General features: G+C 42.9%; 1 protein-coding gene across 1 annotated transcript; it reads right to left on the reverse strand.

The window, feature by feature from the left end:
• Positions 1 to 8104: 8104 nt before the first annotated feature.
• On the reverse strand, positions 8105 to 14409 carry LOC124110424. Its single transcript, XM_046469788.2, has 2 exons — positions 13865 to 14409; positions 8105 to 10868 (listed from the first exon to the last, which is right to left on the reverse strand). The coding sequence occupies exon 2, from the start codon at positions 10796 to 10798 to the stop codon at positions 9464 to 9466; it is 1335 nt and encodes a 444-aa protein (XP_046325744.2). The 5' UTR covers positions 10799 to 10868; positions 13865 to 14409; the 3' UTR covers positions 8105 to 9463.
• Between the last annotated feature and the right edge of the window lie 4560 nt (positions 14410 to 18969).

The following is an 18969-nucleotide window of genomic DNA, read 5'->3' on the forward strand; positions in this document are numbered from 1 at the left end:
ATTTTATTTTCACTTTTTATTAATGAGTTGGCCGCTGAAATTCTTGATACATGTCGACAAGGAGTACAATTATTCCCCTTCTTACATGAACTGTTTCTATTAATGTTTGCGGATGATTTTATTTTTATTTCTGATAGAGTGAGCTACAAGAGCAACTGAATATCCTAGATAATTTTTGTTCAGCTAGGAAGTTAAATGTTAACCTGTCGAAAACTAAAATACAGTCAAACACCTTTGTGTCGAAGTTGATGGGACCTACGTAAATCCTTCAAGTTATTCGGGGTTCGACACAACTGAAAATGATGAATAAAGAAAGAATGTGCAGGGACCATGCTTTTGCTTCGTAAGTTCGAAACATCAAAGTTCGACACAACGGTGTTTGACTGTAATTGATTTTCCTAAAGTTGGGATTGTTAAACAATGTAAGAAATTGTATTATCGTAATGAAATTGTAGAAGTTGCCTCACAATATATGTATGACTCCATCTTAAATTTAACAAGAGCAGTGTCACATTTGTCATTTACTGGGTAAGGTAACTAAGAAATGTTTTAAAATTGGTTTGGACATATGTAAAATCCCACTCGGAATCAAAATATTTGATTTATGGATGCAAAATATGGGGACTAAATTAGAGGTAGTAGAAAGGGTCCAATATCTAGCATGTAAATATTATCTTGGTACAGGAATTAACACTCCCAGTGAAATGGCTTCAGGGGAATGTGGACGGTTCCCACTGCTTATAAACAACAGTTCGGTGAAATGCATTAAATACTGGGTAAAACTACTTCAATGCCATCACCAGACTTCCGCGTAAGGCAGACGAAATGTTATTTAATCTTGATTCAGTAGGTCGACAGAACTGGGCAAGTAATGTGAGACTTATTCTGTTTGGTTCAGGTCTTGGCGATGTCTGGGGTTTACCAAGATGTTGAATATATAGTTAGTTTTCTTAACCTTTTTCAACCAGATTGAATGATATGTACAGGCAAGAATGGACCAATATATTATTATCTGGTGCTAGATATGAATGTTATACACTTTTAATATACGCCCAGAAGCAGAGAAATATTTAACAGATTCGACCTTGTGTACATTTGCTACAAGGCTTTATATTGATACATGGAGACACGACTCTAAACAATTTCTAAGATCTGTATCATTTCACATTTATATGTCTTAATCTTTAAACACATTCGAAAGCACCACATACCAAATAAATATGTAATTCAATCGTCAGTCCAACAACGTAAAATCTGTTATGTTTCAAATCTGCCTTCAAGACCAGAAGTGACCAGAAATGAAACTTATGATTCTACGTGTAAAATTAGCCTGTACTGTATTGTTACACTTCGTGTATTTGGGCCCATGGCCTTTTATACAATAAACATTTGAATTGTTCAACTGTTTTCAAAGCGGTGCAAAATCCCACTCACTCAATGCCGCGGTTTAAGTCTGGTAGATAAAGCGTACGACCGACTAGGTTCGATTTCACATATGTGGTTTAAATAATGCTGAAAGCGACTTAAACTCACCCACTCACTCCATACACGTGTTTATGAGTTTATTTAATTCATGACCTTTCCCTATGAATTAAAATTTCCAAAACAGAACGCCATTCTGACCACAACATGACTTCAGTTTTCACGCGAATATTAGAAGCTGTCAGTAAAGTCGGTACTTCAAAGTGTGTCTGTCATTACTACTTACTATTACTATTACTACCACCACTACCACTACCACTACCACTACCCCTTCCACCACCACTACCACTACCCCTACCACTACCCCTACCACCACCACCACCACTACCACCACCACTACCACTACCACTACTCCTACCACCACCACTACCACTACCACCACCACCACCACTACCACTACCTCTACCACTACCACTACCACTACCACTACCACCACTACCACTACCACTACCACCACCACTACCACTACCACCACCACCACCACCACCACTACCACCACTACCACCACCACCACCACTACCACTACCACTACCACTACCACTACCACCACCACCACTACCACTACCACCACAAACACAACCACAACGCTCAATTCTTTCTTCATTGACCGATGATATTTTAAAGTGTAAGAAGTCCATATTTTACATTACTATAAAGTAAAACATGAAATTTACACCCCGAAAAGAGCTATGCGCCCCCTACTACTTTGGCCATGATGTTTGAAAACCTTGGAGCTGGCCGCAAATCTATGGTAAGAAACCAGAACGTGCTATTTCCTGAAAGAGTAGTTCTTATCGAAAAATAAGGACAACAGTCATGAAATTCTAGAAAGTGGTATTTATCCTATTGGTCGAGCTTATAGTTGTTGGTACGGTGTTGCTAAAATAGACCCTTGTGACCGCCTCAGTCCTCTCCTCGTGCCCCCAGTGGGGTTCCCGGAGCGTTCCTGGAGTAAGTTTGGCCGTTCTCAGTGCCGGAAGCTCCTGTAGACTGGCTACTTCTAGGTCCAGCTTCCCTACCGTGCCCCCTCAATTGAGGATGTTCCAGAGGCCCGAGACCTGGACTCATTGCGGGCCAAGAGATGGTCGTGATGGCGGTCTGCTTGAGGAACTGTTACCCCGGCCTGGTTGTTTGGGATATCTGTCCTTCTTCAAACACAGGAGTCCATCCATGGGTCCACAACACTTTATTTATGATATAATAAATCCTACAGCATCTATACAATCATGTTTATGATAACGAGACAGACATGGCCAGGCAGCATCTCACGTCAGAGAGCCAACCTGCCAAGCCGCTGTCCGAGGGTCAAGTCGCGACTAACAGAAAGCGTACTATCTTTAACCCTCACTGTCAGACTGCCATGTATCGTGTTACGTTACATATATGGTCAGCCTGCAGTACCCCGCACCTCATCCACAAAATTAAGCTTCAGTGGCCAACCAGCCATTCTCAAGCGTTTATTACAAAGCCGCTGACCCGCACATGACTCTGCTGACCATGGTAATGATACCCCGCCTGCTGTTATAATTTGTATTGGCCGCACTCCCAATACTTAAATAGATATAAACAACTTACTTAACTGAGGGAATATACGTATTAGACTCCCTGTTAAAATATATATACACATGCACAAAAGTTAAGCGCCACCATATTCATAGTCTCTTGATTTCACGTGTGGGAATCAGAAATACGAAATATGATGATGTATGACTGAATTAGGCTTCCATAGTTTTATGAACCCAAATTTGTCCAGATACCACAAGGAAAGCGTGCTTTACGTGTTGCTACAGTTCCCCTACCCTATAAATAGTGAAATTCAAGTTTCAGACACGTTGTTGCATTTTGCTCCTGTGTGAGATTCCCCTTCCAATAGAGGTTGAAAATTAGCCATGGTGAGGAGAAAGGTAACGAACGCTGAAAGATGGCAAGTGATAGGCATGAAATATGCTGGCATGTCATGCAGGGCCATTGCAAGACAAATTGGTCGTCATCACAGTGTTATCACTCGTTTGATTGTCAAACATGGTCAAACCAATGATGTCAATGACAGGCATAGGTCTGGTAGGCCAAGAAAGACCTCTAACAGAGAGGATAGACGTCTTTTCAGGATAGTCAGACGAAATCCATTTGCCACTTCAACAGATTTCAGACTGCAGTGGATTACCCATTAGAGACTCTTGCAATAGACTCTGCACTCCCTAGGGTGTCTATGTGACACCTGATATGGTCTGCTGATATCATGACAGTTACATGACAAAAAAAGTTTTTCAATGTTTTCTAATCCTTCAATTTCTGGTCTTCGATAAAATTCCTTTCTGCTTATATTCTTTTGGAACACAAGATAAACTTGCTTTGGGACAACTTTTGCATCACATGAGGTTTACATATACGGCTTATAACAATCGTACATCTCGTTATAATATTAACCTTAAGTGCCAAAAGTAACAGCTCACAAATATCGTGGGTGGCGCTTAACTTGTGTGCATGTGTATGGATTCACTGTTAAAACCTATACCCTGCCTACAATACTGTGTAACCTATCTATATGTGTGCGTGATCTCGCGTTGTCGTCATCGTGGACGGGTTTGGTTCAACCAAATGTGGTCCTGCGATCGCATCCAGGATATGAGGCGTGGATCTGTCACCCGTCAGATTCCTCTGCAGTGTGGCCATGTCCAGTTGACAGTCGTGGGACAGGCAAGCCCTGCCGGGATTTAGCGTCGGGTGATTGCGTTTTCAATAAGTTTTAACGAGTGGCTCAAACCGAGAGTAAACATTCACATCCCAGATATCGATAACTGTTCGTGTCATTACCAAAATGATTTCATCAATTACATAGGCGGTCGCGCGTTTGTGATGGACTTTTCCAGGGGGCGCTAAAGTTTTGTCCATGTGTATATTAACAAGTCGTGACGGACTAACGCCGAACTTCCACCTTAAATGATCCTGCCATGTCCTTGACATTAAATGTTTTATTGTCGGTAATTTATCAAATCGTTGAATCAAGGACAGTCGAGAGTCGGAACTTTACTTCCCTGCCTACTATTTATCACGCACGTAATAGTTTCGAGTATTTCCTGGCCTGTCTAATGTTTCCGTGTCCACGAGTTTTAAGCATTCCAGGGCAATAACGTTTTGCACGCAGTAAGGATAATAATAGCCCCAAAGCTTTACCACCTGAGAGCCGGTTTCCCCTCGACGCGTGAGAGAAGTGACAAGAAACATCACGCGTGGGGAGGGGCGGGGTGGGTTAGGTATGATAGCTGAGGAATGTTTCTAGGTTTGTCAGCACCATACCCGTGCTTGTGGGTTTCACCGAAGAAGTAAACGTCTGAGACCTGCTTCACTTCGGGCTTTTCTCCCACATTAAGCTGACACGCCGTTTTATAACTGGAATACTGTTAAAACCCATCCGTAAGTAATCTTCCTTGTGTGTATCACTTCTAAATGCCATTCAAAGACTTAAACTATGGTAGTTTTATTAAGATCATGCAATGAATGTCTAACTGTACCTGACCTAATGGAGATTCCGGCTCAGAAACTGCATGGTCTGACCCAGGGACGTGGTTTATAGTGTGTCATCATGGCCGGCCGGCCGGCGTGGGTCGAGGTTCGTTTTAATGGTCTGGAATGCATGTATAACAAACAAACATGACACCACTCACGTTGTTGGTTGTTTAGAAGGCTCCATCACATTCACGGCGTGTACACGAATCAAAGGGGAATACAAACAGCATAACACTAGGGAAGTGAGGTGGGGTCAAATGGGGTTTACTTTAAAAGTGGCGTTCAACCAACATTATTGCACTCATATAGCGACGTGCATGCAGGCTAGTGCGCGTGAGTGTGACTGCTTGTACTAGTCCTGACTTATGTGGATTCTGTAGTGTTATCCCATGCTGCAGTTTAACTTGGATAATCCACTCAGACACAGTGTACTGACTCCGAGCCGACCAGTCCTTGTTTTATCCTCTTAATGCCGAGCGCCAGGCAGGGTAACAAAAAGAACCATCTTTAACCGTCTTTGGAATGACACGACCTGATCGAACCGCCACTTTACCACGGTGCTTGGAATGTTTTTGTTTGTTTGTTGTTGTTTAACGCCCCACTCAGCAATATTCCAGCTATAAGACGACGGTCTGCAAATAATCTAGAGTCTGCACCAGACACTCCAGTGATTGATGTCATGGGCATCGATCCACGCAAGTATGGGCTGCTGAAGACCTGTTCTAACCCGGATCTTCACGGCGCCAACTAAATATGAAGAAGGGTTGTCAGACAGTTTGCAAAATTTGTTCGATTCTTTGCTTGTGGTCTTTTGTAATTATGAATACGTACATGTGAGAATGGCATTACAATATGAATTTTGTAGGTCTTCGAGCAAGCGAAGTTGGAGAGACAGCATCAAACTTCTACAGTGTCCAGGCCAGCCCCTACCGTTCCAGAGCCAAACACCTGCCGCCTTCTCCATGTCCCCGATCTGACCCCCATCTTCCCTTGTCCTACACGTAGACTTCAAGTAATGAAAATTTCCTCCTGCATCCCGACGACCAGATGCTGATATTTGCAACCGGCAGTAACTTAAAATATTGGGCCGCAGCAGACACCTACTTTGAGAGATGGTACTTTCAGCATATCGTCGTTACTGCTCTACCAGCTGTATACCATTCACGCCTGTCAGAAGATGTTTCCACTAGTGTATTCCCTGTTACCGACAAGACGCAGACCACCTACCATCAATTTCTTCACCATCGTCAAGCAGAAAGCAGCAGGCCTGAAAAATCAACTATTAGTCTATTAGTAACTGACTCTGAAACTGCTGCTGTGTTCCACTGACAAGGGGTTTATGTTTCACTATCGTCAAGCAATATGGCGAAGTGTTCAGCGGTTTGGTCTTCAAGTCAGATTTGCCAGTGACCATCAGTAAATCTTGTCGTGCCCGAGCCGGTGCCTTGCCCCTTGTGAGGCCTACTGGTTTTAACGATGTTGCGGTGATGGCTTTCACTTACTACGGAAGAAATGTGGAACAATTTTGAAACAGCAGGCTCTCGAACCATAAACCACACTGAATGGCGGACACAAGGTTGAACAAAATTGGACATTCTCACCTTAGGTTGAGTGACATTTTGAAGAAAGGACAGATACATAGCGAACTTGTGACCAGTTTGTTTGTTTGTTGTTTAACGCCGCACTCAGCAATATTCCAGCTATATGACGGCGGTCAGTAAATAATCGAGTCTGGACCAGACAATCCAGTGATTGACATCATGAGTATCAATCTACGATGACATGCATCAGCTAAGTCAGCGAGCCTGACCACCCGATCCCGTTAGTTGCCTAATACGACAAGTCTGATCGGGTGGTCAGGCTCGCTGACTTGGTTGATGCATGTCATTGATCCCAATTGCGTAGATCGATGCTCGTGATGTCAATCACTGGATTGTCTGGTCCAGACTACAATGGAAGTACAAGTTTTGAGATGACCCACGGCACCTTCAGTGTCGACCCAAACAGTACGCATGACTGCACTCCGTATTCGAAACAATGGGTGATGACAAATCGAGGAGACCTTTCCTCGACCATATCCCCATTGTTCCAAACCGTGTGATAACCCCCGACCTACCAACAATTGACAGATGTGGGTGATGTTACGGCTTTGACATTAGAGCGACTTCACCGACTGTTGCCATGTCTCTTGCCACATATGCCATGACATTCCAGACATTCTACATGCACATTATACGCAAGTATATGTGTGTGCGTGTGCGTGTGCGTGTGCGTGTGTGTGCGTGTGCGTGCGTGCGTGCGTGCGTGTGTGTGTGTGTGTGTGTGTGTGCGTGTGATTGGAGAGAGAGAGAGATTTCAAAATAGTATCATCTTGTTGGGAAAGCAAACATACCCAGTACTGTACAATTGTAATAACTCTTAGGTCCCGGGAACCGCCGTCATATAGCTGGAATATTGCTGAGTGCGGCGTTAAACAACAAACAAACAAACTTAGGGCCATTGAAGATCCGGGTAAGAATTTGTCTGCAGCTACCCCCGCTTGTCGTAAGAGGCGATTAAAGGGGTCGGGTGGTCAGGATCACTGACTTGGCTGATGCATGTCATCGTACCCCGATTGTGTAGATCGATGTTCCTGATGTCAACCATTGGATTGACTCGGTTATTTACAGACCGCCGTCATATGCCTGGAATATTGCTGAGTGTGGTGTTAAACAACAAACAAACAAACAAAACTTACACTTAGAATAGTTCATAATTTCAAGTTCAACCAAAGAGGGGAATTAACGAATGACAATGTCTGGCGAGGGACGAAACCCCTCGCTTCAGTTCCACACAACAAGATAGACAGATGTGTGCCAGCCACACTCCACAATGGTCTTAATATTGATAATAAAGCTATCCATGCGGTTGTGTAATCCCCCGCCGTCATATTGCTGGAATAAGGCTAAAAGCTGCGTCAAACCATACACACTCACTCAAGAATATAACCTTTTGTAGCAAATCGTTCAACTTTCTAGGTATGCCAGCCTTTTAACATGTAATGACCTTTATATTATCACTGTCTGTCGCCACATGTAATTCATTCACTGTGCAAACACAGCATAACAACAGGATATTCTAAGTAATACACACTTTTATTACCGTAAGCCATAAATGCCATAAGGTAATTAATAGGTAAAAGATACAAACTGGTAATACAGTGCTCAGTTTTCTCCAAGATCGATTATCAACGATTATCAACGATTATCAACGATAAGATTCTATAATCGTGTTCATAACAACTTGTATATACACACACATCACCAAGTTAGACACACCTGCCACTACCCCCCTCTGAAGGCGACTCCGTGGAGGTAAGCCGAGACACCTCGAGACGATCGGCTCTTGTCACGATGCTTGCACAACAACAGTTACAAATAGTGAGAACACGTATACTCTATGACAAACGAAATTTTAGAAAAAGTCACGGACCTGACGTATTCAAATTAAATGTCAATGATACAATAGTGAGAAACATACGTAGCGTGTCTATGCATCGTTGGTTGGATTGTTTGTTTGTTTGTTTGTTTGTTTGTTGTTTAACGCCGCACTCAGCAATATTCCAGCTATATGATGGCGGTCTGTAAATGATCGAGTCTGGACCAGACAATCCAGTGATTGATATCATGAGCATCGATCCACGCAATCGGGATCGATGACATGCATCAACCAAGTCAGCGAGCCTGACCACCCGATCCCGTTGGTCGCCTCTTACGACAAGCATGCGTCTATGCGTCTAGGAGTACAGTAGACGTTGCAGAGAACTTAGTTGCACAGTGCAACTGATGTCTCCATTCGAATGTTATTATACACTTAAAGATGTATTGTTATTAAACGGGTGGTCTTTTCACGGATGAGTAATAAAGAATAATACAGTTTACATGGGATATATTAAGGTTGTTAACATAGAATAGAAGTAACAATGTTCACCAGATTAAAAACATTTACATTTGAATAATAATGACAAGACATGGTTCATAGCGAGTAATGACGTTATTCAGAGTGAAATAATAAAGTTATGACGTGACTGAGTATTGCAGCTGAGTATTTCGCAATATTCGTTTCCAAACATATAAAAACCAAAATATTCAACTGATCTCCGTTTCTGAAAGGCTATTCTTCTTTTCACCACAAATGTCAGCTTCTTTCAGGTAAATGTTTCAAGTTATTATGGTAAAGTCTTGGACCCACATTTTCGTCACATACCGAGACATACCGAGAGAACAATCTTCTTTTCTTGTAAAGCAGGTATTTTCCCAAGTCTTTACATTTAAGTGTAGACGTCCGGGTTATAACATAACTCCAGTACCCATCCAGTCTTCACTGAACTATATAATAAAACACATTATGTGTATCTCTCTGTCGGCTGCGCTTGGTGACCAAGTGATATCATCAGCCCTTTACATGTACAAATATAACACATTCTGTTTGAGTGTCAGTCGGCAGTGCGAGACGACAAACAAGAAAATAATCTTGACAAAGCAAACCTTTTGTTTCGTCTTTTTTCTTTGATGACTGATCTCTTTCCAGAATATTTGTTAATCTCACTTGAACTGTTGCCATCTTTCCCAAACTCCTCAATCATAACATTTGCTATGGACGTCTGTGTCTGTGTGTGTATGGTACGGACAAGGTCTTGATCATCAATCCTAATGTCGACCTCAGACGTAGAGGATATTTCTGTGACCACCTGTTCCTGTGTAGTCTGGCCATACGATAGGTCACACCCTGAAGCTGGTAGCTCACCAACGCCAGACGAATGGTCTTCAGTCGATGGCGTACTTCCCGCAGACATTGCCTTTATCGAAAATGACGTTTCTTCTTCAGAAGGCGCTTTGTCATGCGTAACAGACGACGGTTCAGCCCCAGCACACACAGACTCGCTATCAATATATGGCAATTCCTCAGATGAGGACATATCACTGGCAGCACACGACATTTCTGAAGATTCAGACGACATGTTTCCCGTGTCAGACGATTGCTTAGCTCGGACAGGTGGCACTACTTCAAAGGTGTCGTTTGGTGTTGATTTCTTCACAGCGCACTTTTCCATATGCTGTTCACAATGTCTAATTTCTGTGACGTGTAAGTCCGTTATATGAGCACCTGTTTTGCCCATCACATACTCCCCTGAATTCCGAAATTGATCGTCTTCCTTGGTGACCGCCATACAGCGCATTTCTCCATCGACTGTCTCCAGACGTTCCTCAGTCGTTTCTCTAAATGCTGCTGTAAACCTGTGTTTTGGGGAGATATCGATCTGAAAATTCCCCTCTTCAGGTATACCAAGAGTATTCTTCCTCAAAAGCACATTTTCCCCTTCTATGGAAATGTAAAAATCTTTATAAGCCAATGATTCATACACAAGAGTCCTATTTCCCGAACATTGGACTTTAAACCAATATATGTAACACTTCCTGTTGACTTTCTCAGCCTTTCTATCAAGTGTTTCCTCAAGCTTCTTCTTCTTAACCCGAAGCTGCAGGGTTGTGTTCGTTGTCAGTCTCCTCCTCAGGGGACACACGACGTAGTTATTTCCTCGGTGCTCAAACTGAATGGACACAAGGCAATCACCACAGGAACCGTCGACAGAGTCCTCGGATATTCCAGTAAATTCACTGAAACTCACCACGTTGCTTGAGTCGTTTCTTCGACCTTCGACACATAGCTTCAGATCATCTGTGACCTGGAGAAACCTCCCAGCTTTGTAATGCTCACTTCTAAGAAGCACCGTCTCCTTCTTCACGTGGTCGATGAGCTGGACAGCCATGGCGATATAAGAGTGTGGTGCCTCTTCTAAACTTCAGTTTTAGGTTTCCTTTCTTGCTGATGAGACGAATCTGAAAAAAGATAGGGAATTTATCACTAATCGCCACAAAAGTGTGATCTCTGGAATATTGAAATCCATGAAATATGTCTGTTGTGATCTTTTCAGCAGTAAAAGGAAGCCGGCGAAGTTTCAGTTTGTGGTGTGTTCTCACAAGTAAATTACACGTGTCCGTCGCAATTGTCAGAAAAGATGAAGGGTTTCAGTTGGAGTGCTATCAACTCGATCAGTGTTGTGCAATATGTTCATGAACTCTGTGTACACACGCGTTGATCCACACACTACATAACTTTACATCCGGGTTATGACGTGGGGGGGGCATGAGCAGACAGGATACAGCCCGTGCTCGCTACCTCTGTGGCCCCTCGTTCGGGGATCTCACATTCCAGTCCTTTGTCACAGCAGTGTCTGGATATCTGAGATCCATATGAAAAAGACAGTGTTAACTTGTTTGATCTGAAATTATGTCATATTTGCAGATACATTCTTTTAAGAAAGACACAAAATCATCGAACCGCTAAATGCTAACTCACCCTCGGTGATTATTTTTGAAATAGGTTACAAGCAAATATTGTTTGTCGTAAGAGAGACCGAATGGATAGATAGGTCAGGCTCGGTGGTTTGTCGTCGTACCTCGACGGCGTGATATGTTGTTCATAAAACAATAAATCACCGGTTTGTCTGGCCCAGACTCGAATATTTACAGACAGCCGTCAACTTGTTTGAATTGCGAGGCATTAAACGATACACAAAACAAACCCACGTGATTGTGGCCTTAGCTGGACACACGTCCTGAAATTCATTCAGAGTGACATATTCTGTGACTTAATTTCTGTACACAGAAATATTTCGGTATGTTTATAAATCACTATGACCGATTATTGACATGTATTACTTTTCATACAACTCAAATACACCGCACATGCTGGTGTATAACTCATAGATCACACACAAACTTCGCATTAACACCGTACACACTAGTACATAACAATAGATCAGAGAGAGAGAGAGAGAGAGAGAGAGAGAGAGAGAGAGAGAGAGAGAATGAGAGAGAGAGAGAGATATCCCACATACAGACATCACGTAAAACACATACATCAAGATTACACATATGGACTTAATTTCGTTGCACTGGTTTCAAGGAAAGGATGTGTTGAACTACACGATACATTATATATCTGTCTAAACCGAAACTTGGATATTTATTCATTATATTTAGAAAATAAAAAAACACTGTTGGGGTCTTCCTTGTCACAATTTCTTGCCCGATCTGAACCGGGAAGTGAAACCGTTACACAGAACATATTTTCCGAGTTTCTGTGTGTAAGCTAGGTCAGCTGGAGCGCGCAATGGTATAGTCACAAAGGACGGAACACAGTTCGGCAATACCCGACGGATATCCTCCACTCAAGGGCATTGTAATCTCTGTTGATCACAAGATAATAATATACATGATATGAACACACGGACACGCTTCAGATACAGACACAACACAGCCTGGGATTTTCACATAGAATGCATGACTATGAGTGCTCATCGGGGTATAGCTAAATATTGATTTGACACACTCTGAAGAAAATATATACCCAAACTAAATTTAGATATTGAAATATTGGCATCCGCGTACCTGACAAACATTTCATGACATCTAGCATCACTTCGGCATCCAGCGTGCTTGACTTTGGCATCTAATGTACTTCACTTCGGCATCCAGCGTACTTCACTTCGGCATCCACCGTACTTCACTTCGGCATCCACCGTACTTCACTTCGGCATCCAGCGTACTTCACTTCGGCATCCAGCGTACTTCACCTCGGCATCCAGCGTACTTCACTTCGGCATCCAGCGTACTTCACTTCGGCATCCAGCGTACTTCACTTCGGCATCCAGCGTACTTCACTTCGGCATCCAGCGTACTTCACTTCGGCATCCAGCGTACTTGACTTCGGCATCCAGCGTACTTCACTTCGGCATCCAGCGTACTTCACTTCGGCATCTAGCGTACTTGACTTCGGCACCCAGCGTACTTCACTTCGGCATCCAGCGTACTTCACTTCGGCATCCAGCGTGCTTGACTTCGGCATCCAGCGTACTTCACTTCGGCATCCAGCGTACTTCACTTCGGCATCTAGCGTACTTGACTTCGGCACCCAGCGTACTTGACTTCGGCATCCACCGTACTTCACTTCGGCATCCAGCGTACTTGACTTCGGCATCCAGCGTACTTCACTTCGGCATCCAGCGTACTTCACTTCGGCATCCAGCGTGCTTCACTTCGGCATCTAGCGTACTTGACTTCGGCACCCAGCGTGCTTGACTTCGGCATCCAGCGTACTTCACTTCGGCATCCAGCGTACTTCACTTCGGCATCCAGCGTACTTCACTTCGGCATCCAGCGTACTTCACTTCGGCATCTAGCGTACTTGACTTCGGCACCCAGCGTACTTCACTTCGGCATCCAGCGTACTTCACTTCGGCATCCAGCGTACTTCACTTCGGCATCCAGCGTACTTGACTTCGGCACCCAGCGTACTTCACTTCGGCATCCACCGTACTTCACTTCGGCATCCAGCGTGCTTGACTTCGGCATCCAGCGTACTTCACTTCGGCATCCAGCGTACTTCACTTCGGCATCTAGCGTACTTCGGCACCCAGCGTACTTCACTTCGGCATCCAGCGTACTTCACTTCGGCATCCAGCGTGCTTGACTTCGGCATCCAGCGCGCTTGACTTTGGCACTCTCTGTTGTAGAGAAGGAAGCACAAATGGACGCATGGCATGTTATCGTATCCCAATTGCGTGGGTCGATGCTCATGACATCAATCACTGGATTGTCTGGTCCAGACTCGATAATTTACAGACCGCCGTCATATAGCTGGAATATGGCTGAGTGCGTCGTTAAACAACAAACAAACATATCACATCTGTCACATAGATATCACATGTATCACATATATAAACCATAACATACATAACACATACATCACACAAAAATCGCACGGTACTTACCGTTTCTCATAATATCCATAACTGGTTTATCTGGTTTATTAACAGTGCGGAGTTAAACAAGAAAACTTTTCTCACAGCTCCAGTGAATGGGTGCGGTTCTTCTTCTTTCTTTAGCAGCGAGAACGGAACCCTGGGCAATTCAAATACACAGATAAATTGTCATCAACAAGGACCGTAAAGGAACACAAGTTTACAAACAGAAACGGTCACCAGAGAGTCCATACAGATTTACTACGAGGAGATTAGTAGTTAATTAGTCCTGAATGGAGTGGGTGAAACATACAAATGTTTTTCCTGAGGGTTATCAAAATGTCTTCAGCTTCGTAATCAACCCGATATCAGTTTTGTATCACACACCCCTGACTATAACACATGAGGAAACACGACCCATCCTGAACACACCATTGAAACCCACTGAGCCTTACCTCGCAATGGTTATTAAGCGAGTAGGCATCGCATCAGTGTGTGGAGCTTAGGTCGTGTATGAATATGAAAGTAGTTCCTGCAAGGTGAACTCATTTGCATATTCCCGTGATCCTGATACCAGGTTCATCGGATTGTTTTATTCTGATAATTTTCTCTTCGTCCAAATTGTCTGAAATACATACTTACACTTTACATTAATCATATGTACAAGGCTTCCATCAATAACTATTACCTATATAAACGCTGTGTGTTTATTGAAAAAAAATAATTATATGAAAACATGTATATGCATTTCCCCTTTGGGAAGACTCCTACATCTAGTTTATTTATTTAAAAGGCTTTTAAAATTTAAATTGAAGCATGCTGCTTCTTGGCAGAAAGCTTTTGAAGGGGAACAGCGGCAGTCAATGTTGATTAATATTTCGGGACCAAGAGCAAAATGTTTGTTTTCGCCATTCAGAGAAATGGGGGTTATCACGCGAGTGTGTTTGGGGATAGTAAATATCCTGTATTAGGAATAAACATTGTATGTTATTGCCTTGGCTCAATTCTGACTCGATCGCCGAATGACAAGGACGACGCCATGTTTGTTAATAAACACTGAACGTAGTCCCTACTTGACCTTTGATATTTGGTTCTCTATCCGCATTCTTTAACCAAAATACTTTTAGTCATACGCGTTGTGTTTCGGTTTTGGGGTGCAGGAGAGGCTAGGCGCCGCAGTTCGCTGTGCAGATTTGCGTCCGTTCGGCACACCAGAAACCTCCTGGGTTCGATTCTCGGTTCGCCTTGATTATGTTTCTAGTATTGTCACTCAATCTCATTAAAATCAGATCTTAGTTCTCGCTATTGCAAAACAAAGATCTGAGGACATCCCATTTCGGGTCACCTCAGAACGACCTTTCATCCGACCAATCAAAGCGTCGCCAACCAGATCATGAAAGTGACAGTCGGAATATGTTTTCTGGTTATGCAACCTCGAAAACGTTAACACGGGGTATTCCGAACGACAGTTAGGGTCCGTACTACTGATTCCGTCAAAATCATCGTCTATCTCCCGTTTCCTGTTCTTGGTAAAGAACAGATGGATGTTGATGACCACTCAAACGTTAATTGTACACACTTTGAGCTAAAGGGCTTCGATTAAGTCACTGAATTGTCAGAGCATAATCACCCGTGTCTTCTTGTTGCAAGGTTCGTAAACGCACTGACGCCTGGTTCGCTCTCGCTATCTCACGTGATCACGATCTACGTCGTGATTGGTTGAAATATAATCATCGTCTATCTCTCGCTTCCATGGGATAAACATTTGAACAGAGGAGGCGTTGCACAGTACGTAAGAAGCACTGCCATACGATCTCAACCATATATTAGACATTCCGAAATGTTTGTTTGTTCAGATTTCAAAAATTAAATCGAGAACTGTGTCAAGATATTTTTCAAGCTTTGTCTGAAATGGAAGTCGCCAGGTTGAAACGAGTGTTAGTCATTTCAGTGGCCGGTCAAAGTTCGCGAAAGGTCGTTCTGATGGACCCGTAATGGGATGTCCTCAGATCTTCGTTAAGCGGCAGCGAGAACTTAGATCTGATTTTAGTGAGATTGGATTTCCCCCCAACATCCAGCTGACACGCCGTGACATAACTGGAATGGAGTTAAAAGCGGCGTTAAACCAAACTCACTCGCTCACTCACCCACCCTGACTGGATTGTCGTGTTTACGCAAATGGCATTGACGAGTCTTCTTGCTGGTTACGGATGGGGGCTAGCGCAAAGGAACGATCTGAATTGTCACATCGTGTGGTAGTCCCCCCCCCCCCCCCCCCCCCCCAGTTACCCCCACGTGTACACACTGCTAAATATAAACCTACTCACTCACGCACTCTATCACTGAGTCTAAGCAACTACGGGTATTCCGGATATACAATGTCTGCTACATTATTGTTATCGAGCCTATGTTGGATATCACCGAGTGTAACGGTAGTCAGTCAGATATGGTAATAAGATATTTTAATAGCGCTTTATTGTTTCTTTTCATTAGTGGTGAGAATTTTTTAGCTCCCTTGGGGTATGGAGCGAGTACCATGCTTTCCGGTGAGAAAGGCTTTTGTTTATCCGCATTCCGTCAAGGTGTTTTACGGATTTCAGCGAATTGGACAAATGTGAGTTTCTCTATATTAGAAATTCTGTAAAATAAACATCATGAATACTCAGTTTCTCCGTTCAGAGTTTTCGAAAACATTATAGTAAAACATCGATTGAGTGGAAAGAACGTGTACCGGGAGTAAGTTGAATTTCAATAGTGTCAGCATGGATTTGAATATTGACATATGAACAATTGTGATGATGATTTAAGTAGCCGTGCAGCTAAACCCACACAAGAATACACTGATTATAAGATTGAACTATGTGTGAAACGTTTCAAATCTGCACTATCTGCATGGCCTCCGCAGGCGAGTAGTGTCATGAAGTTAGTATCTGACAGTGTGGACATATCTGAACTGCGTTCAATTCGTGATTGTTTAGAAGACCGTATGGCAATTGTGTGTAGTGAACATGGGAAACTAACTGAATTCAATTATTCTGATGAACATTTGCTTGCAAAATTTGACGAGATTGAATCAAAACATTTTGATTTAATTAAATCCGTGAGTGATAAACTGTGTGAACTTGAATTTGGTTTGAGTGAACGGAAATTCGCTGACTGCAAATCATGTCAATCTGTAAAGACTAAGTCATCAAAAATGTCGAATGTGTCAAAACTGTAGGAGACCGAAATTGCTGCTACAGCCGAAGCTGCAGCATTGAAGACTAAATTGAAATTTGATGAAGTTGAAAATCAAAAGAGAGCTGTGCTTGAAAGGTGTCAAACTGAAATGAAATTATCTATGGCTTTGGCACAATTAGAAGCAGTAGAGAAATTAGAAAGTGAAGTGAATGAGGATTCTGTTCATTCTCCTGCTTTATGTCCGGATGGAAAAAACATGTTTGTACAAGATTATATTGACTCAGTTCAGGTTGAGAATCTTACACAAAGTGAAATTAAAGCTCCACATGAGTCATGTGCCACAAGTGACATAGAATCTGTTCCGATTCGCAAGACTCGCAAAATGTTCTGTTCAGTCAAAACGTTCCGCTCAGAGAATCTCAGAATGAAGATTTAATCAAGGCCTTAGCAAATCAGATAAACATTGGGCAGTTACCTCCACCAGAGCCAGGAACTTTCTCTGGGGACCCTCTAATGTACCCAAAATGGAAAAGTGCATTCAATGTCCTCATAGGGAGGCGAGGTATTCCTGAAGGTGAACAAATCTATTATTTGCAACGCTATCTTGACGGACAAGCCAAAGAGTGAGTGAGTGAGGTTTTACGCCGCTTTTAGCAATATTCCAGCAATATCACGGCGGGGGACACCAGAAATGGGCTTCACATATTGTACCCATGTCGGGAATCGAACCCGGGTCTTCGGCGTGACGAGCGAACGCTTTAACCACTAGGCTACCCGACCGCTGTCAATGGATTTTTTCTTTTATCGTCAGAGAATGCATTTAGTGAGGTGATCAAATTGCTTGATGAACGTTTTGGAAACCATTTCATTATTGGAGGTGCGTTTCATGACCGTCTAGATTCATGGCCGAAACTACAAGCAAGGGATGGTAATGCATTACGTAAGTTTGCAGACTTTCTCAGACAGTGTGAAACAGCAATGTCAAGCGTCAGATCACTAGACATCCTAAATGATGAATGTGAAAATCGTAAGCTTATTCAGAAGCTACCTGATTGGCTCCTCAATTGTTGGAGACGAAAAGTCGCCGAATATAGGGAACAGACATCAGAGTTTCCTAAATTCTCAAGATTTGTGACTTTCATTGCTAAGGAAGCAGAAATAATGTGTGATCCTGTCACTTCTTTTCCCTTGGAATTGAAACATGAGAACAAGCCCCGGAACACTCGTGCATCGTCACAGCATCAGACAGCTAAACGACCACATGGTACAGTGTTCGACATAAATCTGAAAGATTCATCTCTAAGCACTGTCACAGGTAAATTAGACAAGAAATCAAATGTGAAATATGAAACTTGCCTTTTCTGTAAAGGTCAACACAAGCTTGATGATTGTGAGACATTGTTGTCTAAACCCTTGATTGAAAGAAAACCGTTCCTAATAGACAGTCAAGTGTGCTTTGGATGTCTCAAGCCAGGACATCTTTCAAAGTTTTGTCAGAACAGGCTAACATGTAAAACATGCTCACATCTTCATGCTACTATGTTACATGGTGATCTCCCTAAACCTTCTGAGGAGACAAAGCTGAAAGGTATTAGCCATCTCAGTAATGGAAGCAATTCTGTGGATAAGTGCTCCATGATTTTACCCGTGTGGGTATCTCATTCCGATTATACGTCAAATGAACTGTTGACATGCATTGCTGGATACGCAATCTGATGCGACTTTTGTGTTAAAAGACTTGTGCAACAAACTCGGTGTCACAGGTACACCAGTTAATCTGTTGCTCTCTACAATGACTTCAGCAAATGCACATGTCAAAAGCAAGAAGGTCAGAGGTCTTCAAGTTCGAGGAATGGACAATGTGTTCAGGATTGCTCTCCCTGGAACATATTCAAGGGATGTGATACCAGCCAATAAGGACCATATTCCGACCCCCGACAAAGTGCAAGTATGGT

Source organism: Haliotis rufescens, unplaced genomic scaffold (genome assembly GCF_023055435.1).
Source record: "Haliotis rufescens isolate VD_foot unplaced genomic scaffold, xgHalRufe1.0.p SCAF_15, whole genome shotgun sequence".
NCBI classification, from domain to species: Eukaryota; Metazoa; Mollusca; class Gastropoda; order Lepetellida; family Haliotidae; genus Haliotis; species Haliotis rufescens.